Source organism: Pseudopodoces humilis, chromosome 4 (genome assembly GCF_049639895.1).
Source record: "Pseudopodoces humilis isolate 2021_Gansu_Grassland_sample_001 chromosome 4, ASM4963989v1, whole genome shotgun sequence".
Lineage (NCBI taxonomy): Eukaryota > Metazoa > Chordata > Aves > Passeriformes > Paridae > Pseudopodoces > Pseudopodoces humilis.
This window is the reverse complement of record NC_142203.1, coordinates 73,539,791-73,565,601: the sequence shown is the minus strand read 5'-3', so window position 1 is coordinate 73,565,601 and position 25,811 is coordinate 73,539,791. Positions and strand designations below refer to the sequence as shown.

The following is a 25,811-nucleotide window of genomic DNA, read 5'->3' as shown; positions in this document are numbered from 1 at the left end:
TTAAGGAAAATTTTCTTTACTAAAAGGTTTGTAAAGCATTTGCACAAGCTTCTCAGTGCACTGTCGAAGTCCTCATCCCTGGAGGGATTTAGAAGCCCTGTGCATGTGGCACTTGGGGACAAGGGCAGTGCTGGGCGGATGGTTGGACTTGGAGTTCCTTTCCAACCTAAATGATTCCGTTGTTCCATAAACTTTCAAAAAGACATCTGAATGTTTGAGAGAGGCACAAAATGTTACAGTTCAGATCACCATGGGCAGATAAGCACCCAAAGCCCGTTTAGTCAAGTTGCCAGGAATCTCTGTGAATCTGGATGTTATCCTCAGTTCACTATAACTGATACATTCAACAGAGCTGGCACTGGAAAGGAAAGAATGAATAAAAACCTCATCTCTGTTTTTACCCTGAATAAGATTTCTGTGAGGATTTAAATTGAAGAGTTGTGTCTTCCTCTTTGATGTGTCATCAATTTTCCAGACCATAGGTTTGATGTACAGAAACGTTGGTACCACATTACAGAACAGCAGCTACTCTCTCCCACTCACAAGAAAATACAGCTGCTGTCACTGCCAATTCCTCACTGCTTGATGTATGGGGTGTAATTTCACATGGAAGGTACCACAGGAGCTAACCACTAGTTTATGTTAGGAAACCTGAAAACAACCTCAATTTGCCACTACCTGAAACAGCAGCAAATCAAGCCTGAGCATCTCAAGTTATCATTACAGGGAAACATGTCAACAGTTAAAAAAAGAATGGGAGAGAAATAAATGTGGCTGCTGAGAGGTTTTGGTTTTTTTCCCCATTGAATGAAATGACTTTATCCTTTTTTGAAAGAGTTTTTCTCAGTGAAGTAATGATACTTGAGGCTGGTAGCAGCAAGCCAGAGCCCACTTGTATCAAGAACGACCCTATATTTCTCTTGTTTGCTGTATTCCCTTTGTAAAAATGAGATTTATCCATTGACTTCAATTGAAATGTGTCTATGTGAAATGGTTCAAGATCAGCTCTATTATTCTCTGAAATAATATGTGAAAATTGAATCTTTCTAGCTTTATTTAATGTATTCTGTTTTAAAAATCACATTATCCTGGAGCCTGCTTTAAAACCTATTTATGTCATTATGTTTTGGATTGCTCACTAATGGAAGGCTTAAGTTGCCACTGCATTTGCTAACTGAAGAACAGTAGAAGAGACATTAAGTTAAGTTTACTCTCTGATTTTAACTTGATGGAAGAAACAGAGTGGGAAAATGCACTAATGGTAGCATTTACTAGCAGTAATTTCTGTTTATTAAGGCATCTTGTCAAGTCACATAAGCTAAGCAGGGTAGGGAATATTCTGTATTTTTGTGGGATAATTTTTGGGAAGGGATCAGGGATACACTATGGAGGAAATGGTTTGTAAGTGGTAGCAATCTACCTTATCATTATCATTAATTTGTACCACATTATGATGATGTCTCTTATGAGGGCAATAAATGCAACTCTCATCTACTTCCTCGTCTCCTTAACCACTAAATGGAATTTTTAACACAGATTTTACAATGCAGTGTGCTCTGCCTTCTGAGCTGGAACTGAATCTGGATGTAGATATTAATGATAGTTAGAAGTCTTCAGTATAGCCATTTTTCACTAGACTGTGACGATTCAGGAGACATGTAGCTTTTCTGCCATGAGAGAACTTTCCCTGAATGGTGTTTTCCTACAAGCTTATCATGTCTAGGATTAATTTTTTGCATAATTTCTTTGTTCATCCTTCAGTCCATGCTGGAAAACTGTAACCACAGCCTAGTGTTTGTCTTTTTTTCCATTAATGACACCTTTAACGGACATAAAGAGAACTCATAACTCTACATCTAATAATTACAGGAAAGACCAGGGTGAGAACTGCTCTCTCATTAGTGATTTTTATTGAAATATCACTATTTATAAATTATAATTTTTTTATAAATTATTCAAGATGAATAAATCCAAAATAAAAGATGCTTTTCTGACTTTTCTTTCCACTCACCTTCCTCTTAATTCTTTACTTTTACTCTTAGGGAAGATGTTGTTATAACATACAGGTTTCTTCATCGAGTCCTTTGTTTCATTCTGATGCAAGAGGAGTAATTATAAAACTGAATATTTTCCGAAGAAAGAATCTGCCTTTCTTTTTTACCACTAACTCCACCTCAACTTACTTTGATTACAGCCTGCTTTTGTTTTACAGTGGTAAGGCTTACAGTGGATAAGGAAAAGTTCCCTGTTTCTGCTCCAGCTGCCTTAGTAACTTGATTTTCTGTTTAAAATTTGCATGGGGTTTTGTGTGTTTAATTTTTATTCTAATAATACGCATTCAATTTAAAAAAAACTTTTGATTTTAAGACTATTCCCCTCTGATGCCTGATATTCTGTTCAGTGGATTTCAGCTTCTATAGGTGAACAAAACACCCACCAGTTTAGCAGAAAAAAAAATATATGTAAAAAACAATGCTGTACCAGCATCCCAGCCTATGCAGGAGATTGTGTTACAGAAAGCTCCTGTATTTTTCTAGTACACCAGAATATGTATTAATTTATTGAGTTAATGCTCAGTAAATAATACATTGTAACAACTAAAAAATTAATAATTGCAGCATTCATTCCTGAAACAAGCAGTAAAGCTTTTAGCCAACTCCTTAAAGGTTATGACAACAGTCTGAAAATGTCTCTATTGGGCCCCAACAGAGGTGTCTTTAGGCTGATCTCCTGTCAGTGCACCTTGTCTGAATGGTGTTTGGGGAAGAACAAAGTAGAAGACATTAAAACTTCTGCTTAAAAAGTCTCCCACCCTCTGGCAGTATGAAGATAAGAGTGCATTTCTGTGGGCTGAGATCCTTGAGTTTACTGCAGCGAGTTTAAAAAAATCAGTTTTTAATCTAGCTATAAACTTTGCAATTTACCATGTCATGGGGCAATCATACAAATAACTATAATCAATGTGCAAAAATACCTCCTTGCTAGACAATTTGCCCTGTACCTCTAGGTACCTTTCATGAATTACAGTAAAAAATACCCTGCATTATACATCACTCTTCTTCTCATACATGTTTTTGACCCAAATAAATGTTCCTCAGATGCCACCACTCCCTTTCTTTTTCAGGTGACTAAACCTATCAGTTATTTCTTCTAAAACCTACTGTAATCTACATTCAGCATGTGAAAATAAAATAAATACAAATAAAGGCAAAAGACATATCTTACATACTCTAATTCCTAAGGAATTATAATTAGGAATTCCTTAGGAAAACTGAGAATAGAAGGGAAAAAATCTCCAAAAGAATTTCACTGATTCAATCCTTTCACTTAAAACTCTCTTTAAATCAAGGAGGTTTTTTCCACTTTCCATATTTGAATCTTGTTCCAGAAGATCCCTCATATGATGTCTAAAAATATTTTCTAGCCCATAGCCTAAATTAGTTCATAGCTAACATTTCTTATTTGTTTCATAGCAAAATCTTTGTTTCATTTTAATACATTTTCCTTTTCTCATTCTTTCTGACCCTGAGTAATTAAACTTGCAGAAACTGAACACAGATGAAATCTTTCTCAGATTGCATTTAGAGAATGTAATTTTTTTTTTCTCCTACTAATGTACTTCATAATTATTGGCAACTCCAACCACTGTGTGTTAATGCAGTTCATACAGCTTATTCAATTTTTGAAAAGAAACCCCAATCCTGTCTTAACCTCCTACTATTCACAGAATAACTTGAACAGAAGGATGCAAAAGTGCTCTGAGTTGGAAGAAACTCACAAGGGTCTTTGAATTCATCTCCTGGTCCTGCACAAGACCATCTCCAACAATCCCACCCTGTCCCTGAGAGCATTGTCCAAACACTTCTGGAGCTCCATCAGGTTTGGTGCTGTGCCCATTCCCTGTGGAGCCTGTTCCAGTGCCCAGCCACCCTCAGGGGGAGGAACCTTTCCCTGATATCCAGCCTAAAGCTGCCCTGGCTCAGCTTCAGGCCATTCTCTGGGGTCTGTCCCTGTCACCCAGAGCAGAGATCAGGGCTGACCCTGCTCTTCCCCCACAAGGAAGCTGTGGCTGCACTGAGCTCTCCCCTCAGTCTCCTCCAGCTGAGCAGACCCGGTGCCCTCAGCCACTCCTCTCACGGCTTCCCCTCACGGACCTTCACCATCCTTGGCCTCCTCTGCACCCTGTCCAATAGTCTGAGATCTCTCTTATATTGGGACACCCAAAACTGCTCCCAGTATTCGAGGTGGGGCCGCCCCAGCCCAGAGCAGAGCGGGACAATCCCCTCCCTTGCCCGGCTGGCCATGCTGTGCCTGCTGCCCCCAGGACAGGGATGTCCCTCCTGGCTGCCAGGGCACTGCTGACCCAAGTTCAACTTGCCACTGAGCAGGAGCCCCAGGTTCCTTTCCATGGCACTGCTGGCCAGCACCTCATTCCCCAGTCTGTCAGTACAGACAGGGCTGCCCCATCCCAGGCACAGAATCCAGAATTTGCCTTTGTAGAACTTCACATGGTTGATGTCGGCTGGTCAAGATTCAATGAGCAGAGAAATAACTGCAGATGATTTATCTGACATGCCAATCTAAAAATTCATTGTTATAGCGACGTTTGTAATTTTTCCAAGCTAACAAAATAACCAAAAAGAAGTAAATATTTCACTCTTCAGACATGAACTTTTGAAAAGACAATACATTTTAGAAGATGATTCTTAAGGTCATGTGGGTATGAAACCACCAGAAAGATCAGAACTGTTCAAACTCTTTAGTATTTCAGAAATAAAATAGTAGCATTATAATGCTTGCCTACTTATTGAAATAGTCTAATTTTGATACAATATAATTTGTATATATTTATTAATGTGCAAATGCCTTATTAAATAATAAAATCAAGTATGGTCAACTGAGCATGTTTTAGGAAGCATGTTTTTATGTTACATATAGACAGAGGCAAGGTTGCATGTTAAAGTTTTTAAATAAAACATAATTATATCTTCTTTTTCCATGAGAGTGTCTCCTCCTGTGGTGCACCCTTTGTTTTTAGACTCTGTATTTTCTTTGCCACCTTCTCTATTTTAATAATATCTATGTGCTCTTTTCTTTCCTCATGAACTTCGTGAACTAATCCTCAAATCCACTGATTTTTACCATAGTCTGTTCTTTTAATGCCCATCTTCTACACTGGTCTCATTGAAACTTCAATGAGGTTTTATAAAAAACACGAGTTAAAGATCCTCCAGAGGGGTGGATATAAATCAAAATTATGTGAATGAACCCTATGGAGTCACTGCAACCACTGTAGTAATTTTGTAAGAGTGTTTAAAGTGTAGGATTTTGTGATGAGGGTAAAGATTCTGTTGGAAACAGATTTATTATACCATCACACCATCACTGAGGAGAGCGTGAATATGTGGAAGCTCTTGAGTGAATAAAAAGGGTTGGGAAGCAGGGGATGAGATATTCACCTTAGGGACACTATTATCATAGTAAATATTGTGTAAGCTTCCAAAGTACTCTCCAAACTTGAAAAATAGGTGAAGGACTGTTTTCAAAGTTTTTGGTAAAAATAAAATTTAGAACAAATTAGAAGCAAAGTGGGATTCTATTCTATCTGCTCTAACAGCTGTAGGGGTAACAAAACATTTTTTCCCATTGGCTTGTGAGCCCACTCACACGTATATATTTTAAAGATTACTACCTTCTTTGGATGAAATTTAGAATTTCTGCACTGGTCAAAAGGATGCTTCAGAAAAAAATATGTGACCTCAGCCTTTTTCTAAGCATGGCATTTTATACTCAGTGGTTAATAAAATAATTTTAAGAGGGATTTGGATTTATATGGAAAGTAGAAGAGAGGATTAAGTTTATTATTCAAAGAAAATATATATATTTCTATGCCAGCATAGGTATAATGTACAGCTTTTTAGATAATTAATGAACATTGGATGAGCATGTTTGGAAAAAAAATAAATCTGAAGGATTTGATCGGAAGGATCTGAACCCCTTTCTTGTTTTAAAAGACAGGAGAACTATAAAGTTGCATAGTTACTCATGCATGTCAGGCTTACATTTGCTCAGCTGGGGCAACCTGCCTTTGCTTAGCCACAGATGGATATAAAGAGGATGCTATTCATCTGAAACAATGATCCTTTTACTTATCATAGCTGCTGTGTGATGTACATGTCCTATTTAAATGAAATGATCTTCACAGTGTCATAAAATATTCATTAAAAATTTTCAGACAACTTGCAATTCAAAATGTTTCACAATATCTGCTATGGATTAAAAGGGTTTTGCTTGGTTTGATTTGGTTTTTTTAACCATTTCTTAACTGACATTGTTTTCACATATATATTTATTTATTCAAGTAGCAGTCTTACCAATTTATTCTATTTTCTCTTCCTGCTTTAAAGTCACATTTTGTGCTTTGTGTGCGACATAAATCAGAGCCAAGTGTCCCTAATTTATAGAACTGTAAAAGTTTGGGGTATTAACTAGCATAATTTGGATTTCCAAAAGTGAAAATGTCACAAAAGTATTCAACAACAATGAATTTGTTAGGTGTGAGCGTTAATTTATATGAAAAAAAAAAAAAAAAAAAAAAAAAAAAAGGCAATGGATGAGGAAAACCATGGGACCAAGGAGAATATTTTCAACACACAGCATGAAATACCAATACCATTTTTGTGTTAGCTTTCAAAATTAATTCACTCTGGAAAATGACTTTGGAGCTGATGTTAGTGGCAGTGAAGAAGCCAGCATATTCCAGCTGAGGCAGGTGTCCTGCTGGGGAGCCCAGATAGGGTTGGTTATAGGCAGGTCTAATTCCCCAGGCTCCAGCTGAGCTAGGTGGCTTCATGCCAGTGGTGACTGAAGGTCCTTTTCCTCTGGGAAGCACTCCACTAACTTTCAACCATCATTCAGAACTAATTTCTGCACATCCAGCAGTCATGTCTGAAGAATACCTGGTAGAGCTCAACAAAACTGTTACACATCAGATGTTTGGAGATTTCTTTGTTCTTCGTCCTCCTGGTATAAGGAGTATGGCTTTTTGTAGCCACAAATCACTTATTCCTTTCCCTTAGCTGAAGTGACTGGCTATGCCTGCTCTGAAAATACTTTCTGCATTAATATGAAGTTGGGTATAGCAGAAAATGCAAATTCTTATCTTAAGGAGCACACAGAGGAGGATGGGTTGCAACTCCCACTACTTATACACCACTTTCCTTATCTTGCATTGTAATTCAGTGATTAGAAAGATCAGAGTACCTCAAATCCTTCTGCATCCTGTTCCTGGGAGACTAAATCCCCATGTGAGAGGTGACAAAGAGGCCAAAGAAGTTCCTTCCCCTGGTGATTAGGAGGAGCCTGTGACAAAGGGCTGTCAGGGAAGAAACTGCAGGACAAAATGTATAAAGAAAGGAGCTCTTAGTCATCATTTTGCCAAGAAGCTGAATATGAGGTGTTCTCACCTCACTACTTTGAGTGCTTCTCTTGACACTTTTCTCAAATTCTGCACCTCTCCAGATTCATTTTATATACAATCATAGAAACATAGAATCATTCAGATCGGAAAAGATCTCTATGATCAAGTTCCAGCCATTAACTCAGCACTGCAAAGGCCTCAACTAAACCTCATACTCACAATCTTTTGGAACACTTCCATTTTGCATGCCACAATAGAAAACTTGATATTTAATACTACATGATGCTTTCAAATTATTTCAGTCCTCCTGAATCCTGTGGATTTGATGAGGATATAAATGATGTATTGACTCATGGCTGTCTCAGGCGAGAGGAAAAACATTTACAATGAGTTCTGCCTGTCCTCTGAGAAATTTTTGGTTTCAATTATAACTACAGATTTTGTGATGCAGGCATAGCTCCAAAAGGAAACAGAATGAGATCAGATGCAGAATAGTTCGGGATGTTTTTTTAAAGAAAAAAAAAAAAATTGCTTGGCAAAAGAAAGTAGCAGGTAGTGAAGGAAATTGAATTAATTTGTGGTACAGGGCCTCAGAAAGCTGGAAATGTGTAGGCATAAACCATATGAACAGCTTCTCTGCTAGCTGCCTCATCTTGTAAGAGCAAACTAGGCAGATCACATCAGGCACTAATTTTTTCTTCATAAACCACTAACAGCAATCAGACGGAGGTGGCTAAAAATCTGTCACAATTACAAAAAAAATAGCTGTCTGTCCTGGAAATAAAACTGTCCAAACATGCATAGTGCTTTAAAGTAATGCATCTGAAAACACGTAGTACAGCTGACATGAGTGTGACTGTATGTAGATTTATTGCTCTATAATATATATGGACTGAATGAGTTTTCTCTTACACAGTTACCCTCTCTGGGTAGCTATGAATTTATAATGCTGCTTCTTAGCATTTATATTTGTCTACACTAAAGATGAAATAATTTATTAACATGCTAATAAATGTTTAATACTTCTTCTCTTTATTGTTTTATAAAACTATCTCCCTAGCCTCTGTTTTTTGAAAATATGAGAAGGACAGGCATTAAACTAAAACAATGCTGTTTGAAAAGTCGATGAATTTATATGAAGGTTTTTATAATGTCTCACATCTTGCTCATAACCTCTGTTGTGCATGTTGTTGAAAGTAGCTGAGAAGTTCAAGACAAAATCTCATGTTTGATTTCATGTGTTATGTAATTATGTTTCAGGTGGGCTACTTTTTAAACAAATATCTATATAGTAGCTGTAGATGAATTTTAATGCCAGAAAAATCATAAGTGGAAAGAAAATGGTTTAAAAATCAAGCAGTATTTTAAAAATTCTGTTTGCCCTTTTTCCCTCTTCCATTTAATTAGGATTCACATATTTAACTTTTGAAAGGCTTTTATTTAGAACTGTCATTGTTTGGGAGATACATTTATTTTTCAAATTATTTGATATTCAAACTTATGAGGAAAAAAACAACAAAGAAAATGTAATTTCCCATGTTCTTCTAATTGCTGATGATGTTACTGTAGTCACTGAACACCCAAGTTTCCTTCCATGGTTTTGTAAGGCCAATGAACTTCAGATGTCACGTTGGACAGGATATGAAAGTTTATGTATTTCTGCATAAATTGGAATTTCACTTCCAGTTTGTTCCACCTGTTCCAAATGATATAATGAAGTTTTCCTGAAGTCTCATGTAACTTTTCTAAAATTTCTGAAAGCAGTTAATATTCAGTCATAAAACAGTCTCTTCAGAAGAAAGGATGTCTAGGTGGTTAAGAGAAGCTTTCATTCATTGCATCAAGTTTAATGAATTAGGTATCCCTAAATATCCCAGAAATCAAATTAGGCACTCCAGTCAGTGGCATTTTGTAGCACTGTGAAAACCTTTATGAATCAGTCTTGTAAATCATGTTTTATGCTTTTGTCATGGCAATTTTCATCTGTATGCAGTATCAGATTAACAGTATTTATCAATTATTAAAAACATGTAAGATTTTAATACAAGAGCTGATACAATTAAGTTTAAACATTAAGAAATTAAGGCAAGTAAAGAGTTTTAATTAATATTTTTCTTCATTTATTGGTTCTGAGTTATCAATGTAGAGCCAATGCATTGTTGCAGTAGACGCAAAACAAACTTTGTGCTCACAATCTGAGCTGATACTTGCATGAGTGAGTTATCCATGTGTTCTTCTGCCTGATTCTATTTAATGGTGGTAATACAATTATGTTTTCTTCCCTCTATCTTTTTCCTCTGCAGCAATGACCATGCAGTTCATTAGTCATCGGTTCCCTGACTACCATGACCCAACCATAGGTGAGTACAGGTTTTTCTGCCCTTCACCCCTTTCAGTTTCTCTGCCTGTGTGAGACTGTGAGGCAGTGAGAAGCTGCTTCTAAAAGGCAGAAGCAAGATTTGCAAACTTTAGATTATACCTTAATTTTGTGATGGCAATTGAGTTGTGTCATGGTCATCAAAGTCATAGGTACTTCCTCTGATGTTCCTCTGAACAGATGTTCTTTATAAAGAAATCTCTTTCAAAAACAGGGTGCTCCATTCATGCAAAGTAACAATTATTGTCCTGCATTTATAACTGCAGAATATGAAGCAGAATTACTAAAGAATGTGAAAACTCCAACCTGGACTGGGGCTCTTTTGTCTAGTTTTTTTTTTGAGTTCTATTATTTTAGTGTTATTTCCCAGTATTAAAGACTGAGCCAACCTTCCCTAGGAACATCAAATGACTTCTCAATTTAACACTTGCTCTGGGATTACACACTCTGCTTACTTCATTTGGTTTACTGACTTTATAAACTTTGGTAATCACAGAAATTTTCACATATCTACTTTACACTTTATTAAAATACACATTTTTATCTGAAATAAACTTTAAATGCTGAGTGACTGTCAGAACTGCATGTTTATTAATTTGTGTCTTTATTACTTTTATTAAAACTTGAATTTATACACATTATCCATGTGCAATATTTAATTATAACAAGAAAAAGATGGCAGAATCTACTCTAGTAAGTGTAGAAGGCACTAAAACCAGTCACATTTCCAAAGATTACTTTGGGGGAAAAAAAAAATCAATTCCTCTCAGCCAAAATTTTTTGTTTTCTTTGAAATTTTCAAATATTTCAAACTCACCTTTAACTTCTATAAAATTACTGTATTGCTATACAGAGCAGACAATGACAGTTTGTGTTTTTTTTTTTCATTTATTATTTCCATTGTATTCCACACTTCCTGGATTTTAACTCTTTGTAAATGGTTGTAATTTTAATAAAGAAAAAATGTATAAACTCTTCATGCCACTAGTAGTTTTGTAACTGTTAAAAAAGATTGCAAAACACCAATAGGATGCTATTAACAAAGCTATAACAAAGGCAAAACTACTGTGGAATTGCTGCAAATTCATATGCTGTTCTCAGAAAACAAAAAGAATTAAATCATTAAATCTAATTGGAAAAGAGGAACATTATTAGTTATCGACACCATTTAGTTATGTACATACATCCATCTTTATTATTAGCTTTCCACCTGCCATCAGTATTTATCCCTGTATTGTATCTTGTCATAATCTTAATTTATTGGTCTCTAGACACCACCACCATATGAATAACAGATAATCATAAAAAGAAGGGAAGCTTATGATGCATTCTAAGTACATACTGCAGGAATGCCTGGAGAATCTGATCAGGATGAAGGTCTCCTTGAGTGAGGAATTGTTTCCACTGAGGAAAACTAACACCAAAAAAGAGGAGAGAGGGTAAAAGTGAGCAGGAATTATTGAATTCCATCTCACCCACACAGAACTGAAATTGCAAGTTTTTTCTCTTCAGCACTTCCGTTTCTCAAAATATGATGAGGACATCCTGAAAAGGTCTTGTTACTATCTGGTCTCCAAAACATGTATGCCGTGGTTTTAAACCAGTAACTAAAAAAAATTACTTATTTCTTGCTGTGAGATATGGATTAGAGCAAGAGCAAAACAGGCTTAAAACTTAAAAAGGAATAAAGAAAGTTTATTAACAAACTACAAGAATAAGAACACCAGAATAAACTTCCAGAAAACCCTTTTTATCCCCTACTACCCACCATTCCCTTGTTCACATGACAACAGAGACAAAAACTTTGGAACTTTGGTGTTTAAAACAGTCCCAATTCTTGCTAGAGTCTTTTCATCAGTTTTTGTAGAGAAACAGAAGTTTTCTTCTGTTGATCTATGGAGTTTTCCACAAGAAAGCTATTTCTTGCTATAGCTTTCTATTTTCTTGATGCCAGCTGCCCAGAAATCTGTCATCAGAGTTTACTCCTCCCATTTCACATCACTCTGAGGTGTGTATGGGCCATGAGTTTAGGGATGCCATTTTAAGGATGAGTTATTCAAAGGCAAAAGTCTTCTTCATCTGTCTTTGTGAGCTCTACTGGAAAACAGTTTTCTCATTGCCCCCCAAGGCTTCAAATTTTCGCTTCATTCTGTTCCAGCACTTCACTGTATCACAATTACTCTACTTTTTTACTCAAAATCTACACTTTGAACATTCTATTCCTCCCTATATACTCTGTCATGAATTAAAGGAGTTTTTTCAAGACCTTATTGTTCATTTCCATAGCTTTAACAGAAAAATATTTCAGCTCATAAAGCATCTCCTTATTCTCTACCTTTTCTGAAGCTTAATTATTTTCATTACTGTCTCTGATAGTTTATAAAGTCTCTTTACATGTTGATTACTCTCTTTTTCTCTCTCTGGATAAAAGGATTAATCTGCAAGTCTCATCTGGGTAATGAAAGAGTTAAAATCTTGCCCAGGCTTTGTAGATGGTTCTGTGATCTCTGCCGGAGCAGCGGCTGGAGCTGTCTGCGATGGAAGATTCTTCATGGCTGCTCTGGAGAGTGTGGTCGCTGTCTCAGCCCACCGCAGGTCCAGAGCTTTTTTTCCTTTCTTTACTCAACAGTCTGTGGTGAATTCAGTCACAGCAAAAACTGCAGCCGAGCCAGGGACCGGCCTGGCCCGGCCAGAGCCCGGGGCAAGCCCCGCAGGCCCCATCTCCCGGCCGGGAGCCGCTGGGCCCAGCCCAGCCCCTGCCTGGGCCGCATGGCCGGGCAGGGAACGGGAGGCCTGGAGCTCTGTTACCTTTCACAGCCAGGAAACAAAGAGAGCAAGAGAGCTCTGACTTTACATCTTAAGGAGGTGTTCACAGGTTGACTTAACTTTTTAATGGTCAAAACTGCTGTCAATTCTTAGAAATGACTGATAATTGGTCAGGAGGAAAGACTCCCATCAGCCACCAGCAGCTTCAACTTCCTTAGCTCCCAAAATCACCTTAAAGGTAAAGTCACCCCATGACAATGTATTAAACAGAAGAGCATAATCTTGGGCTAAGTATGTATGTTTCTTCTTGGTTAAATCTGTGGTATGACCCCTTAAAATTGAACATAAAATAAAGAAATAATAATAAAAAAAAAGTAGAAGGAACCTCTTGCTTTCACAACTGTAATAAAAACCACATATTTTTAAATGACAGCCCACCAAAAATGTTATACCATTGAGATTGTTTTTACTACTTTTATGCTACTGGTCTCAACTCACAAAATTAGTCTCATATTTAGTTACACATCCACAGGTAAGGATATTTTTACTATTTAGATCATCAGCCTAAAATGAATAAGGGGATCCAAAGTGAGCACTCTCAGGATCAAGACTATGGTGATGTCAGGAGAAACCAGAGAAAAGGTTATTCCTCAAAAGTCATGGGAACACAGACACAAATGTGTGATAAGAATGTTATCAGAGTTTTGTTTCTCACTTTAACCCAGCAGCAGATGATACAGAAATTAGAAAACAGGACACATATGAAACTACATTCAAACTGGCTGAATGACAAAGCAGAAAATTAAATACAGTTTTTCTTCTCTCTCTGAGATCCCTGATCTCTCTGGATATCAATTTATTGCCTTTCACTTCTGCCATACATTTCAGGCCACTTCCATTCCTCAGCAATTTTTATCTTGTTTATGGAACCTATAGGCTGTCCTGAAATTTTGTGGGCACACTGGCATCACTTTCTTTGTGTACTTCTTTATAAATAGCTAGCTCTGCATACCTGTGGTTTTATTTCTCTGCACATTTTTAAGCAACAGAGGTTTCTGTGGAGGTTGTGGAATGGGTGATATTGTCCAGAAAAAAAATCTATTGTATGTTTAAATGATAATCCACAGATTCTCAGTGTTAACCAAACTATTGAGACTACAGTTTTCCAGCTAAACATTAAGATAAAGTGGATTGTCTCATTTGCTTGACATGTACGTAAGAATCTAATAAATACCTACCTAATATTTTTTTCTGATGTTCTTGCACTACTTATTACATTTTCTTTGTTTTCCATGGTATGAAATTATGGTGGCAGTGACCATGATGCTTAACTGTGCAAAATTAGCCAATATTTAAAGAGGTGGTGCTGACAGAATTGGTGCTGTACCACCTTGCACTTGATGGGGCTTTTTCTAATTAATTCTACTTAAACAAATAGATGAGCAGGGGGTACTGAAATAGAGGTAAATGCTTGTAAACAGCATCATTGTCCCTGAAATCCCAGAAATCTGTCACTTTCAGTTTTAAGGGCAAATTGTTGATAACTTTGTCATTTTAAACTTTTCATTGTCCACTTTAAGTATTGCATGCCAATGGAAGTGGAATAATAATTTCATCTGTTTTTCATTTCTGCAGATTCCTGTGAAATATTTTGTAATCTAGGTAAAGATAGGGGACAATAAATTGTTCCCAAAATACATGAGCATAGCACTGATGTAATCTGGCAGATAACCTTGTTGGAAAACAGAGCCAAATCACATTCAGTCACAAAACACAAAAGCTCCACAAAACCATCTTGTATAGTCAATTAGGGACACATAAAAACCCTGAAACCAGGAATCTACTGTAGTTTTTTGTTTTGACTTAAAAGTAAATTGCTAGTAATTTGGTTTCATGTTTTATTTCATAAAATATCAAATTTTCAATACAAAGAATTGTTCTGAATTTCTTTTTTTTGTATAATGAACACATGTTCTGGCCTGCTTTTCTCTCTGTAGAAACAAACACATGGCAGCTGCCTTCTAAAGGTTCTTAGAAGGTTTTTCTTTTCCTCCTTATTTTCTTTGCATTTTATACTCCATCTATAAACTGATAAGACAATGAGCTTTAAGGGGAAATAAGTTGTTGTTTTGTTTTTTATTTTAAATCAAATACAACATGAGGCTATGGTGAAAATTGCTTAGTGATACCAACCAGAGAATGCAGAGTCCTTTTGCTTTAATAGGCTGACAAATGTGCTTCCCCTTCCCAATTCTGCTCCCCTCTAAACATGCAGTTAGGGATTTATCCCAAATGTTGTGCAGCAATAGTCTTTCAGCTTTGAAGATGTAGGGTGTTATTTTTCACCTTTTTTTGTGAGAATCCCCAGGAACATGGATTTTCCCCCATCATTCCTTCTCACTGTGTTTCACCATTACTTTACCAATGGATCAGAGTTTTCCTGCAATGACTCATATCTCCAGCAATACAGTAGAAATAGACAAGAATATAATGGTGCTTTGTACTTGCAACTTTTTCTTCTGTTATCCAGTGACATTTCTGAATTATTACAGGGCTTCTTGAGCACAGAAAGCTGCTGGTGCTGCTCCTGTGAGGTGATACAGAATCTTTTGCTAAAAAGAAGTTTCAGTTTCTACATTATGGGATACATATATTTATAGATTTGTGCATTATACATACACATACTTCAAATGCATTAATTTTGATCTTGAAAAGACTATATGAATAGGTTTAGAATTATTTACATGTTTTTTTCTTTTTATATTTATTATTTATGGAAGGGATACCAAAGCTTTTGAAGAATTTAATGGATGTTGTTATGTTACAAAAGTGCAAGATTTTCTTAAAGAAGATTACTATATATTTTTTGAAGGAAAAGGCTTTTTGGTTTGGTTTGGTTTTCCAAGTACACAGAACATTTTTATTTCAATAAGAGTTTATTGGAATAAATTCCCTGTACATTGTGGAACAGACGTAAAGTGTCAAAATAAATTTGTACAATAAATGTTCTCTTCCAGTGTAGGAGTCTTTATTTTATTTCATGATAAATGATTTTCTTAGTTTGGAAAAGCTGGTAAGATTTTGAGAAACTCAAACTGCAGACATTAGATATAAATGTGTGCATACACATAAATACAGAAATATATATGTCAGTATTAATTTAAAATATACAGTAAACATTAATTAAAAAGTTAAATGCTACCTGTATTGCTAATTTTAATGCTGTCACTTAGAGTTTAATGCCACTTAAAGATTAAATGGGCATTTAGGCATATTTTAGGCTTGCTACAAGCATTGCAGTTCAAAATTTTGAGACAGAAACATACTACTTTTTTAAGTAAAGGGGGAGGGGAAGGGTAAAACTAGTATTAGACTGTGTGTAGGAAAAAAATCAGAGCTTAGCACTTTGTGAAAATGAAACTATTTTAGCACACATTTAATATTTAATTGTAGTCAACAATGGGCATAAATTCCAAATGGCAGTGGATGTGATAATTTTCTGGAACAAATGGCTAAAAGCAATTTACAGTCTGCACAGTCTTTGGCAACATCACAGAGAGTTAATGCAAGTGGAGTGTCAGGAAAGGAAGCACGACATAGAGCAGCAAACTGGACAGGCTCCAAGATGCTCATTATCCATGTGACTAATCTTAAAATGAATACATAATGCAAAAGAGATGCGAGAGCAGCTTCCTGTTTTGGTGAGATATCACTGCATGAGATTGTGTCAAATGAGCAGTTGAGGGCATTAAGGCTGTGTCAATGTCAAACTCTAATTGAAATGGGTGTGGGATGGAAAGCACTCTAGCATTAAGCACATGAATTTCCATGAGGTTTCCTAACGAAGTGGTGCATTCACCAATGCATCAAATAAAATGCATTTACTCGTCTTTAATAAGATGTTGGAAGTGTGGGGATGAATTTCAGACGAAAAAAAATATAAAATGTAGCTGGAAATATTCTAGGTTTATATAATGCATACCAAAAAAGGCCAGTGATATGAAGATTATATGTGTTTTGAAAGTACAATAATGAAGAAGGATAAAACAAGGGAAATAAAAACTCATTAAAAATTAAAGAAGACAAAGGTGGGACATATTTGCCAGATCTGGGGTGAGGCATCTTGCCACAAAAGTTCTATTAAGATATTTCTATTTAGCATACAAAAAGTTTCTAGAACATTTCTGCTCTTATATAAAACATGAATACATGTGTAGATCATCCCTAAATTAATTCTCATTCTCTTTTTTATATGGAAAACCAAATATTTAAATTGAACTGCACAAGTCACAACTGGATTTGAGCCCCAAAATTGTTTGTTTTCTTTTTTTTTCCCTTTCATTCATCACTCTCCATATATTTATTAGCCTTATCTGAGATGGGATAAAAAATTAATATAAAATGATCAATTTGTCTCCAAGGACTGTCTCCCAGGGTATTCAGTCTGTTTATGTAGACGTAGCAATACTGCCTGTGTGTGTTTTCCACATTCATCATTGCTCAAAAGAAGAAATGAAGAATGTACAAGAATACTGGTGCATACATTTGAACCATATTCTTAAACTTGTGTTTATATTCTTCATTTTGCTATCTGTTGGTACTATATTCATTATTAAGAGATTAATCACCATTTTTCATGTAAAGCATTTTTACCTACTATGGTAGTTTTATATTAATTGACATTTAGGGAAAGAAGAACCACATATATCCATCAAAAAGAGCAGAGATTATGGCTACTCAAAGACTCACATTTAGACATCCAAAAAATGCCATGAATCATGCATCTTGGTTCCAATTACATGAGTTTCAGGGAGATTTAGGACTGGAGATTCAGTTCTTTGCTCACTTCCTTTATCACAGTTTGTGGGAGCCTTTTGAGATCCCCTGGAGAGTGTCCAGAGAAGGGAACAGAGATGGGAAAGGGTCTGGAGCACAAGACTGATGAGAAGTGACCAAAGGAGATGTGGGGGCTCAGCCCGGAGAAAATGAGGCTCAGGAGGGGCCTTCTGGCTCTGCACAACTCCCTGCCAGGAGAGGACAGCCAGTGGGGTCAGGCACTGCTGCCAGGGAACAGCAACAGGACAAAAGGAAATGGTCTCAACTTGCTCCAGAGAAGGTTTACATTGGATGAAATGTAACTTTTTTTTTCCCCTGGAAGGATATTAAGCAGTGGCACAGGCTGCCAGGGCAGTGGTGGAGTCACCAGTCCACATCCCTGGAGGGATTTAAATGCCGTGGGACATGGGTTAGCGGTGGGCTTGGCAGTGCTGGACTCAGTGATCTCAGGGCTCTTTTCCAGCCTGAAGTGCCCTGTGAAGGATTCTGCACCCTGCAGTCCTGCTCTGGCTCAGGATCCTGACCCAGAATGCTGCAGATCTTCCACAGGTTGTGTGTGACTGATACCTGTGCCCCTGTGGGTGTGACACAGGATCTATGGATCACCAAAGCCCTTCTAGTCCAGTGAATGAAAACCAGAAAATATTCCCTAGAGCATATTAAACATCAAGTTTAATCCAGCATGAGCAACTAGGTAGCATCCACACTTCAGAGTAAGGAGATTTTAGCTACCTACCTTGCATATAGACACATACTTTGTAGGTTTCTAAATCTAGATGCCTGAAGATGAGTTGTGGTGCCTTCTCTGACAGCTTGTCAAAAGAAGGACCTTCACAAATCACTTTGATACCTCTCAGACTGTCTGGATAGAGGACAATGAAGTGAGACTTGCTGTGCACAATCCTTGCTAAGGTGGCAAAGGAAAGGAGAACAGGAGTCTGGCAGTGTAGGTTCTTCCACAGTAAGAGAAAAATAAGCCATGCACAGAAAAGTAGGGAGTAGCATTAAGAAATTAAGAATGGGAAAAGTGCCCCAAACTGCTCAGTTAATTTAGATTTCAAGGAGGCAATAAAGCTCTTTCTATTTAGTGTTACTATTTCATCCTACTGTGAAAGGAAATACAAATTGTTTGACAGAGAGGGGAGACTGGATATCACAGCAGATTTTTCTCTCTCCGATGGAAACAATTTGACTTGAAAACCAAAAATAATCCCATTTCTCTTTGAGATATTTCTTTCTCAAAGGCATTATTTCCCCTCTAAGGTGCACATTAATGATAGTTGGATAATCTCAACATTTCAGTCTGAGATATGTTTGCCTTAGATGAAGCCTAAGATCATGATGAAATTTGACTTTTTCTGTTGAGAAGTTCAGTATTTTTTTTGTTAAGGGAACAGTCTGGTCCTATTCTAAACATGTTTTGTTACTCAGATACATGATTTCCTGCTCTAATGTTAAACTTCCCTTCTTTGAACTTTGCTTTCATAAGACTGCCATTCAGTTTTAAATTATTTTCAGACTTCATGCAAGAAATTATCAAAGCAATAAGTTGCATTTTTCTGGTTGTACTCAAGGGGAACCATCCCTAAAATCCTGGTCATAAGCTTAATGTTCAACATTCAGGTTTTCTTACAAATACAACTTTTGTAATTATTTTGAGGGCTGTTCACATCAGGTTCTTTTTCGAATAACATTTTCAAACAGCAGTGAACCATTGCTTAATCTACTTATTTTATTTTAGTGACATCTCTGATACAAACAATAGCAAGAGAAGCAAATGCAGCCAGTGTCTTTTTAGAGGAGTGATTCCCCAGCCATCATCTCCCCTCTCAAGCCACCAAACACCTCCTCAAATTTTGGATGTTGGTGAGAACACCACAAAGAGATTTTTGACTTGAGACTTTAGCCTTGGCAATGCAGTGGTGTCCATCTCACGTGCTCTGAGAAAACTGAACACAGCATCTCTACTGGCAGGATCACCTCAGGCACAGCAGTGCCAGACAGCAGCAACAGCTACGAGCCCCAGCTTCACCGTGCTGTGAAGTCTCAGAGGAGGAAATAGTGCAGAGATCAAGAGCACAGCTATCTGTCTCGAGCTATTAATATTATAATATATTATTATGCATAGATATTAGTATCTCTATGTAGCTATTAATACCTGGAGCTATTCTTTACCCTAAAGCATGGACAAGAAATGATGTATGAGCTATCACCTGCTAGGACTAGACACTGGAGACTCTGAAAGAGTCTGTAGTTTTGTGAGATGAAATCAGCCAAATCTAAAAACTCATTTCTGAAGAAAAAGATGAAATCCCACTCTTCATCTCTGCCTTTTTCTCTCAGCCTTACTGTCTCTCTGGCATTCACTACACAGTTTTTCAAGCTGACTCAATAGTATTCCAAAAGAAAACTAAGCCACTCCAAGAAAGAACAGCTGTCTACTTTTATTACTGAGTTTAATAATTTTGGTGAAAAAAATAATTCTCAAAGCTCAAAAAGTCAAAAGTAGAAACAAATACATGGAAATGGGGTTATAAATGGGAATGAAAGAAAACAGAAATGGTTTTATTTCTGGGACAGGCAAGGTGTGAAAACCCAGTCAAGCATCTCATGTATTCACCCTCAGACACTAGTCCATGAGCCAAAATTCCTTCCCAAGTTGATCCCTGTTGTCAAAAAAATAACAGTGACAATTACCTGTGCCATTGTGTGGGATTCCTTGGGCTATTGTCCATCTCCAAATGAGGAAAACTGGTTAAATGGTTAAATGGTTAAATAATCTTTTGACCTTTCATGGTTTCATGGCTCTTTATATTCTCAGCTGGACAATCTATCTAATCAGAATTACCTTAACTGGTAATTTGGCTGGTGATACGACTTCCCTTTCTCCATTGTTTTAGAAATTAAGAAAACAAACAAATTACTCTGTTTATTATGACTAAAACCTGGCAGAAGGCGAGTGGTGGTCAGTAGAGTTAAATCCATTTTGTGGACAGCTATGAGGGGTACTATGATTCTGTGATTCTTTTTCTCCAACATCTCTGTTTAACGAGTGCTTACCATGGATGGAAGAGGACAGAAAAGTGTTTGCCCTGTGTGCTGTCATGAGAGACCGATGCTTGCCTGAAGTTCACGTGGAAAAAAACACCAATACCCCTTAGCTTCTATTGGTTCATATTTACTCTTTTCCATACTCCATTAATTTTCTTTGTGTTGGAAGTAAAATATATTCCTGTCTTGGCCATCTTCTCTTCTTCACTGAATAAAGGGTCAATGGAGGATCAAAGTATATTATAATATATTATGGTATATTACCCTTCTATTTCTTCTAGAAACCTGAGATTAATTGTCTATCTTTTAAATACAGAGAGAAGAAAAATAACCAAAAACTGTAGCGGAGTGTGACCTTGTGGTTGCTCTTCTTAAGCACTGATTAGACAGATTAAAACTGAGGAAGGAAGACAAAAGCCTTTTCTTATAAATATGACAATACAAAAGCATTTCTGTGGTATATTTTTATAATAATAACAAGAATAATTATAATAATGGAATACTTGTATTAAAATTGTTTTATAATATATGATAAATTCAATGTAAGAAAGAGTGAGCAAAGAATAGAAACCATTATTAAAATTTTTTTGTCTGTTCTACACAAAGCAGTCTATTTTTTTCTTCATAGCAGGTTTGTACAGGGCAGGAGACCTTCAATTCAGCAATGGGTTGTTTTCATTTGATTCCACTGAAAAATCTTCACTTCCTCCTGTTTGGGTCCACCAAGTGTCTGATTGATCCGTCTAGTAATTTGAAGTAGAAAAAGAGCTAAAATGGTTCTTCTGCTGACAGAAAAGGATATTCTCAGAGCTGAACTCTCCAGGTCCTCCTTTCAGGCCTAGTTATACCCTAATATTAACCCAGAAAAGAAAATTGAGGCAGTATTTCCTTCTTGGGTTCTTCTCTGCCCTTTTGTAGCATTCACTGGCATGGTTTCACTGGGTTGAGCCCCTGTACATATGATCTGAGGAATTCAGCTCTGAACCTTTAGATCCTGACTGATTTTGGCCACAAGCTAGGTCTGCATGTGGATGGTGACATCAAAAAAGGGGAATTTATATGTTTACCCAGAACTGCTATCCACAGTGAAGTCACACACATACTCTAGCTTCCAATTAGCAATATATACAAATTGATAGAGTATGATTATCTCACCCTAACATCTGCATCTCATTTTAGTTGGATGAATAATATTTCTAACTGTGACAGGCAATAAAGAAAGCCTAGGTTCTTGGGGATAAAGTGGGGTGGAGTGTCATGTTATGTGGCAGCTGAGGATGTCCAATGCCCTGGGAATTATGTCTGAAGCTGAAGTGAACACTGAGCTCACTCTGTTGCTTTAGCCCAGTGGTTCTGCTGTGGGTGTCACAACCCTCATTGAGTAATTGTAATTACCATTAGGGTCATGAACTTAGAAGGACCTGAAGTGAGATTTGCAGCCTGTGAATAGAGAAAACTTGCTTACCTATATCCTGTGTATTGTGATTAGCAAAATTATCCCACAAATGATTTTTGAAATTGAAAGAGACACTCGTGCCACGGTTTTCTAGAGGCGGATGATTTATCATGCTCAATTCAAAATTCGTCGTTGCAGGACAAATGTTTCCATTAACCTTTCTTTCATGGAAGCCAGCAGCCATCTACACCTTCCTAAATCCAAGGCACCATCCGTGCTTATAACCATGCAGATGTAGCCAACTTGCTAATTGCTTCCCCTGAAATGACAAGAAGTGAATTCGTAGCTGTCAGATCCTCCCACTCACTAGCACAAGCACGGACTTGAAAGAGTAGTGAAATTGCTACCTGCTCTTCTTGTTCCCCAAGATAAGGGTACTTGCATTCCTGTTAATTATCATGTTTTGATTAAACAGGAGTACTTTGTTCACTTTGTTCATGTACACCTTTGAATGAAATGAATTTTTTCTGGAAGCAGAGAAAGTAATGATATGCTTTTATTAAAAATTAGTAGCATTATCTACATTGCAAGCAGTTCCTAACAGCAAGTGTAATGGTTTGCCTGAGTTATCTTTAACCTTATGTTACAAAATTGCTAGCTTTTGCAGAGAAATTGTAATTTCCCTGCGAGAACTAGTTCTGAGAGAAATAACTTTATTCAGCTTGGGTGGGGAACACTTAGCAAGTAAAATTTACCCTGTTTGGAGAACTGCACTTCAAGTTCTGATGAAGAGCTGAGTGAGTTTTCTGGGCAACAAACTTTGTCCTATACAATAATTAGCACAAACTTAGTAATCACATATGTGCATATCTACAGGTTTAAATAATGAATGGTGGATTTGTTGATTACAGCGTTTGCATTGCAAGTGAAAGCTGCTTGACCAGACCAAACGATTCAGATCTACTGTGTCAGTTTTTCATTTAAATCCATGTTGTATCCCAGCACAAATTTGTCATTTAAAGGAGGTGACTCAACCCAGAAGAGTTCTGTGTTTCACAATATGTTGCTAGGTAAGAATGGAAGGAGCTCCTCTATCCAAGTGTTTGGGGAAATGAAGGAAGAATGGTGCATTGTTTTCTAGACTTCACCTAGGTTATGTAAATTTTAAAATAATTTCAATCCTGATCATAACTTTTAAACACTCTGTGGCCTTGTGAAAAAGAATCTTGATTTAATTAATAATAATTTTATTTTGGAGGGGAAAACACTTATTGTAACTAGAAAATAAAATGTTGCAAACAGTAAAAAGCTAATATATAGTATAGTATTATAAAAATACCCATTTTTTTCTGTAGAAAGAGATATTTGCATTGGTGTTTTTGTGCTTAATTTTCAGTCTGTTAATGGCACTAATATTTTTTTCAGGAGTGGATAAACTCACATATACTGTTATATGTGCTTTACTGCTCACATGTCCTGCTATAATTCATAAACTTTGGGCTCTGATGACAGAGATGTGACTGGGTGCAAGGTGCTGCAAGACCAGACAAGGTAGCATTGAGCTTGCCTTGCTGGCTACCAAGGTTTTGTGTTTTTACCTCCTTTGTCTGAAAATAGGTGTCTTACCTTGAATCTTCTCTTGTACACTGTGCTTTGTATATTTGTTGATTACTCCATATAGAAGAAAAATTCTCCCATGCAAAATTGTTCAACATAATCATTCTTAATTTTAGTTCTTCTTGAAAGCTGTGCAGGTCATTGCCTCCTTTTCAAGCTGTTTGTTAATAAATTTTGTGACCATGAGAACCCAAAGGGAGAAGAGAAGCTAAATTTAACTGGCTCAAAGTTCAATTCCCTCAGATTTCTGATAACACAAAACATTTTAGGGGACAGATAATGCTAGTTGGTTTTCGGGTTTTTTTTTCCTTTTCTTTTTTTGTACTTAACCATAGACTGAGTGAGATTAAGCTGCTTTTGCTTCCAGTGCTTTTCAGCAAAGAATGAAAGGGCACCACAGTAATGAAACAGCAAGCTGACATTCAAGAAGAGGTTCTTGTACACATCTATAGGTAAAACTGAAAAAAAAAAAAAATAAAAAAATAGAAGATGGAATGTGCAATGAATAGCCCATTTCCCAATTTTAAATGTGCTGGGTGCATTTCAGGTCACCAAGAAAGATGGCATGTACTTACCCAAAGCTGAAAATCCATCAGGCTGCTTCAGCAGCTCAGTGTTATCAGTCCTGCCCTGCAGAGCACAGAGCTGAAACATTAGGCAGCCCAACAAGAGGGAGAAAGTTAATTTGAGAGCAGCTGTTCTAAGACAGATACATAATGGCATTAGGAGAGGAGCACTGTGGTGAGGTGAGAGCTGAACAGAAATGCCCATTAGGCTGAGGAAGCTTTTAGGTGAATTACTGGAAACAGATGCAGCCAAAGCCTGAGGTAAAGGAGTCAGACAAGAGTATGATGAAGGTGGCTGTTAAAAACTACTCATAATGAATAGTCAGGCTGCGTGGGACTTACTGGGCCTAAATTGAAGTTTTTATTCTGCTACAACAATTCTGGATGTTCAACAGGTTGCCCAGAGGGGTTTTGAACTCCCCATCGCTGCAAGTTTTCCAGGGCAGGTTGGGAAGGGCTTTGAGCAACTTTAGTCTAGTGAAAGGTGTTCCTTCCCATGGCAGAGGAGTTGGAATGAGATTCTTTTAGGTCCCTTCCAATTCAACAATTCCATGATTCTATGATTCTATCCACTGTGCCCCTCTAAGCATTTAGACACAAATTTTAATTGATTTGGATTAAATGAAGAGATTTGTTTGAGTATCTAGACATAATCTAGTTGTGCTTCTGCTTTCCACTGAAGATATTAGCAGTTCTTACATTAGGAGGACAAAATCAGCTGCAAGTTGTTTAGTTCTTTTGTTTTCAAGCATAGATAATAGAATCATTATTTTGTTTTTTATTGTTTTTATTTGCATCTTCACTCCTTGGAATTATGAATTAATTTATGAACTGCAGAATCACAGAACAATTTTCATTGGAAGGGACTTCAACTATCATTCATTCCAACTCTGCCATGGGTCTCCCATGGGTTGGGACATCTTTGACTGGACCAGGTTTCTCCAAGCCCTGTCCAACCTGGCATTGAACACTCCCAGGGATGGGGCAGCCACAGCTCCTCTGGGGAACCTGTGCCATTGACAGTTCAGGGATAATATTTATGTACCATTGAAGGAACAAAAACCTCTAAAAAAGAACACAGCAGTTAGTTAATAGCATGTCATGACACTGAACAAAAGCTAAGTAAAGGAAACGTGTTTTCAATTGAAACTACGGAGAGATGGAATCTACAACAGTGATATGCATCTGAATTTACTAAGGCCATTTGAAAACATTACAGAATATTTTCTGAAGACATATGTGGCCTAAGCTTTGGTTCAGTATCTAATCTGTAAATATGTTTATGGCAATTTGAATGCTAAAATCAAAACAGAGAGATAGACATTTCTGTATTTATTATCATGCAACTGAATGCATAATGAATAAATGAATGAACTCCTTTTATGATAAGCACTTAACTTGAATAATGCTTCATTTTTTTCTCAGATTATTTTAATTTTCTCAAGGTCTACTCTATAGGTGTTTTTTATAGGCTAGCAGAGAAGTAATACCTGCATTACTTACCTATGTCTCTTTCATAGAACGAGATGAGGTGTTCAAAACATGGTTACTGAAGCGTTTCTAGCTGTGGATTTAGAAAGGCAGAGGTATTTTTTTCACTCTTCTGCAAACCATCATCAAGATTCTTCCTCTTGGAATAATATTGTCTGTTACCATCACTTTTGCAGGCTGGTAACAGGCAACATGTGCTGTTAACATGAAACTGAGCAAAACCTGAAGGATCTGAAAAAGACATGACAAAGCTAAACCAGTGACAAATGGCAAATATAGTTCAATGCTGAG

General features: G+C 36.9%; 1 protein-coding gene across 2 annotated transcripts in view; it reads left to right on the top strand.

The window, feature by feature from the left end:
• The window catches only part of RIT2 (Ras like without CAAX 2), a 182,855-nt gene that overhangs the window by 47,115 nt on the left and 109,929 nt on the right, over window positions 1-25,811 (top strand). For both annotated transcript variants that reach the window (XM_088054360.1, XM_005528096.2), the window contains one exon: window positions 9,724-9,780. In XM_088054360.1, coding sequence (XP_087910486.1) covers window positions 9,724-9,780 — 57 coding nt within the window. The remainder of the gene's footprint in view (window positions 1-9,723; window positions 9,781-25,811) is intronic.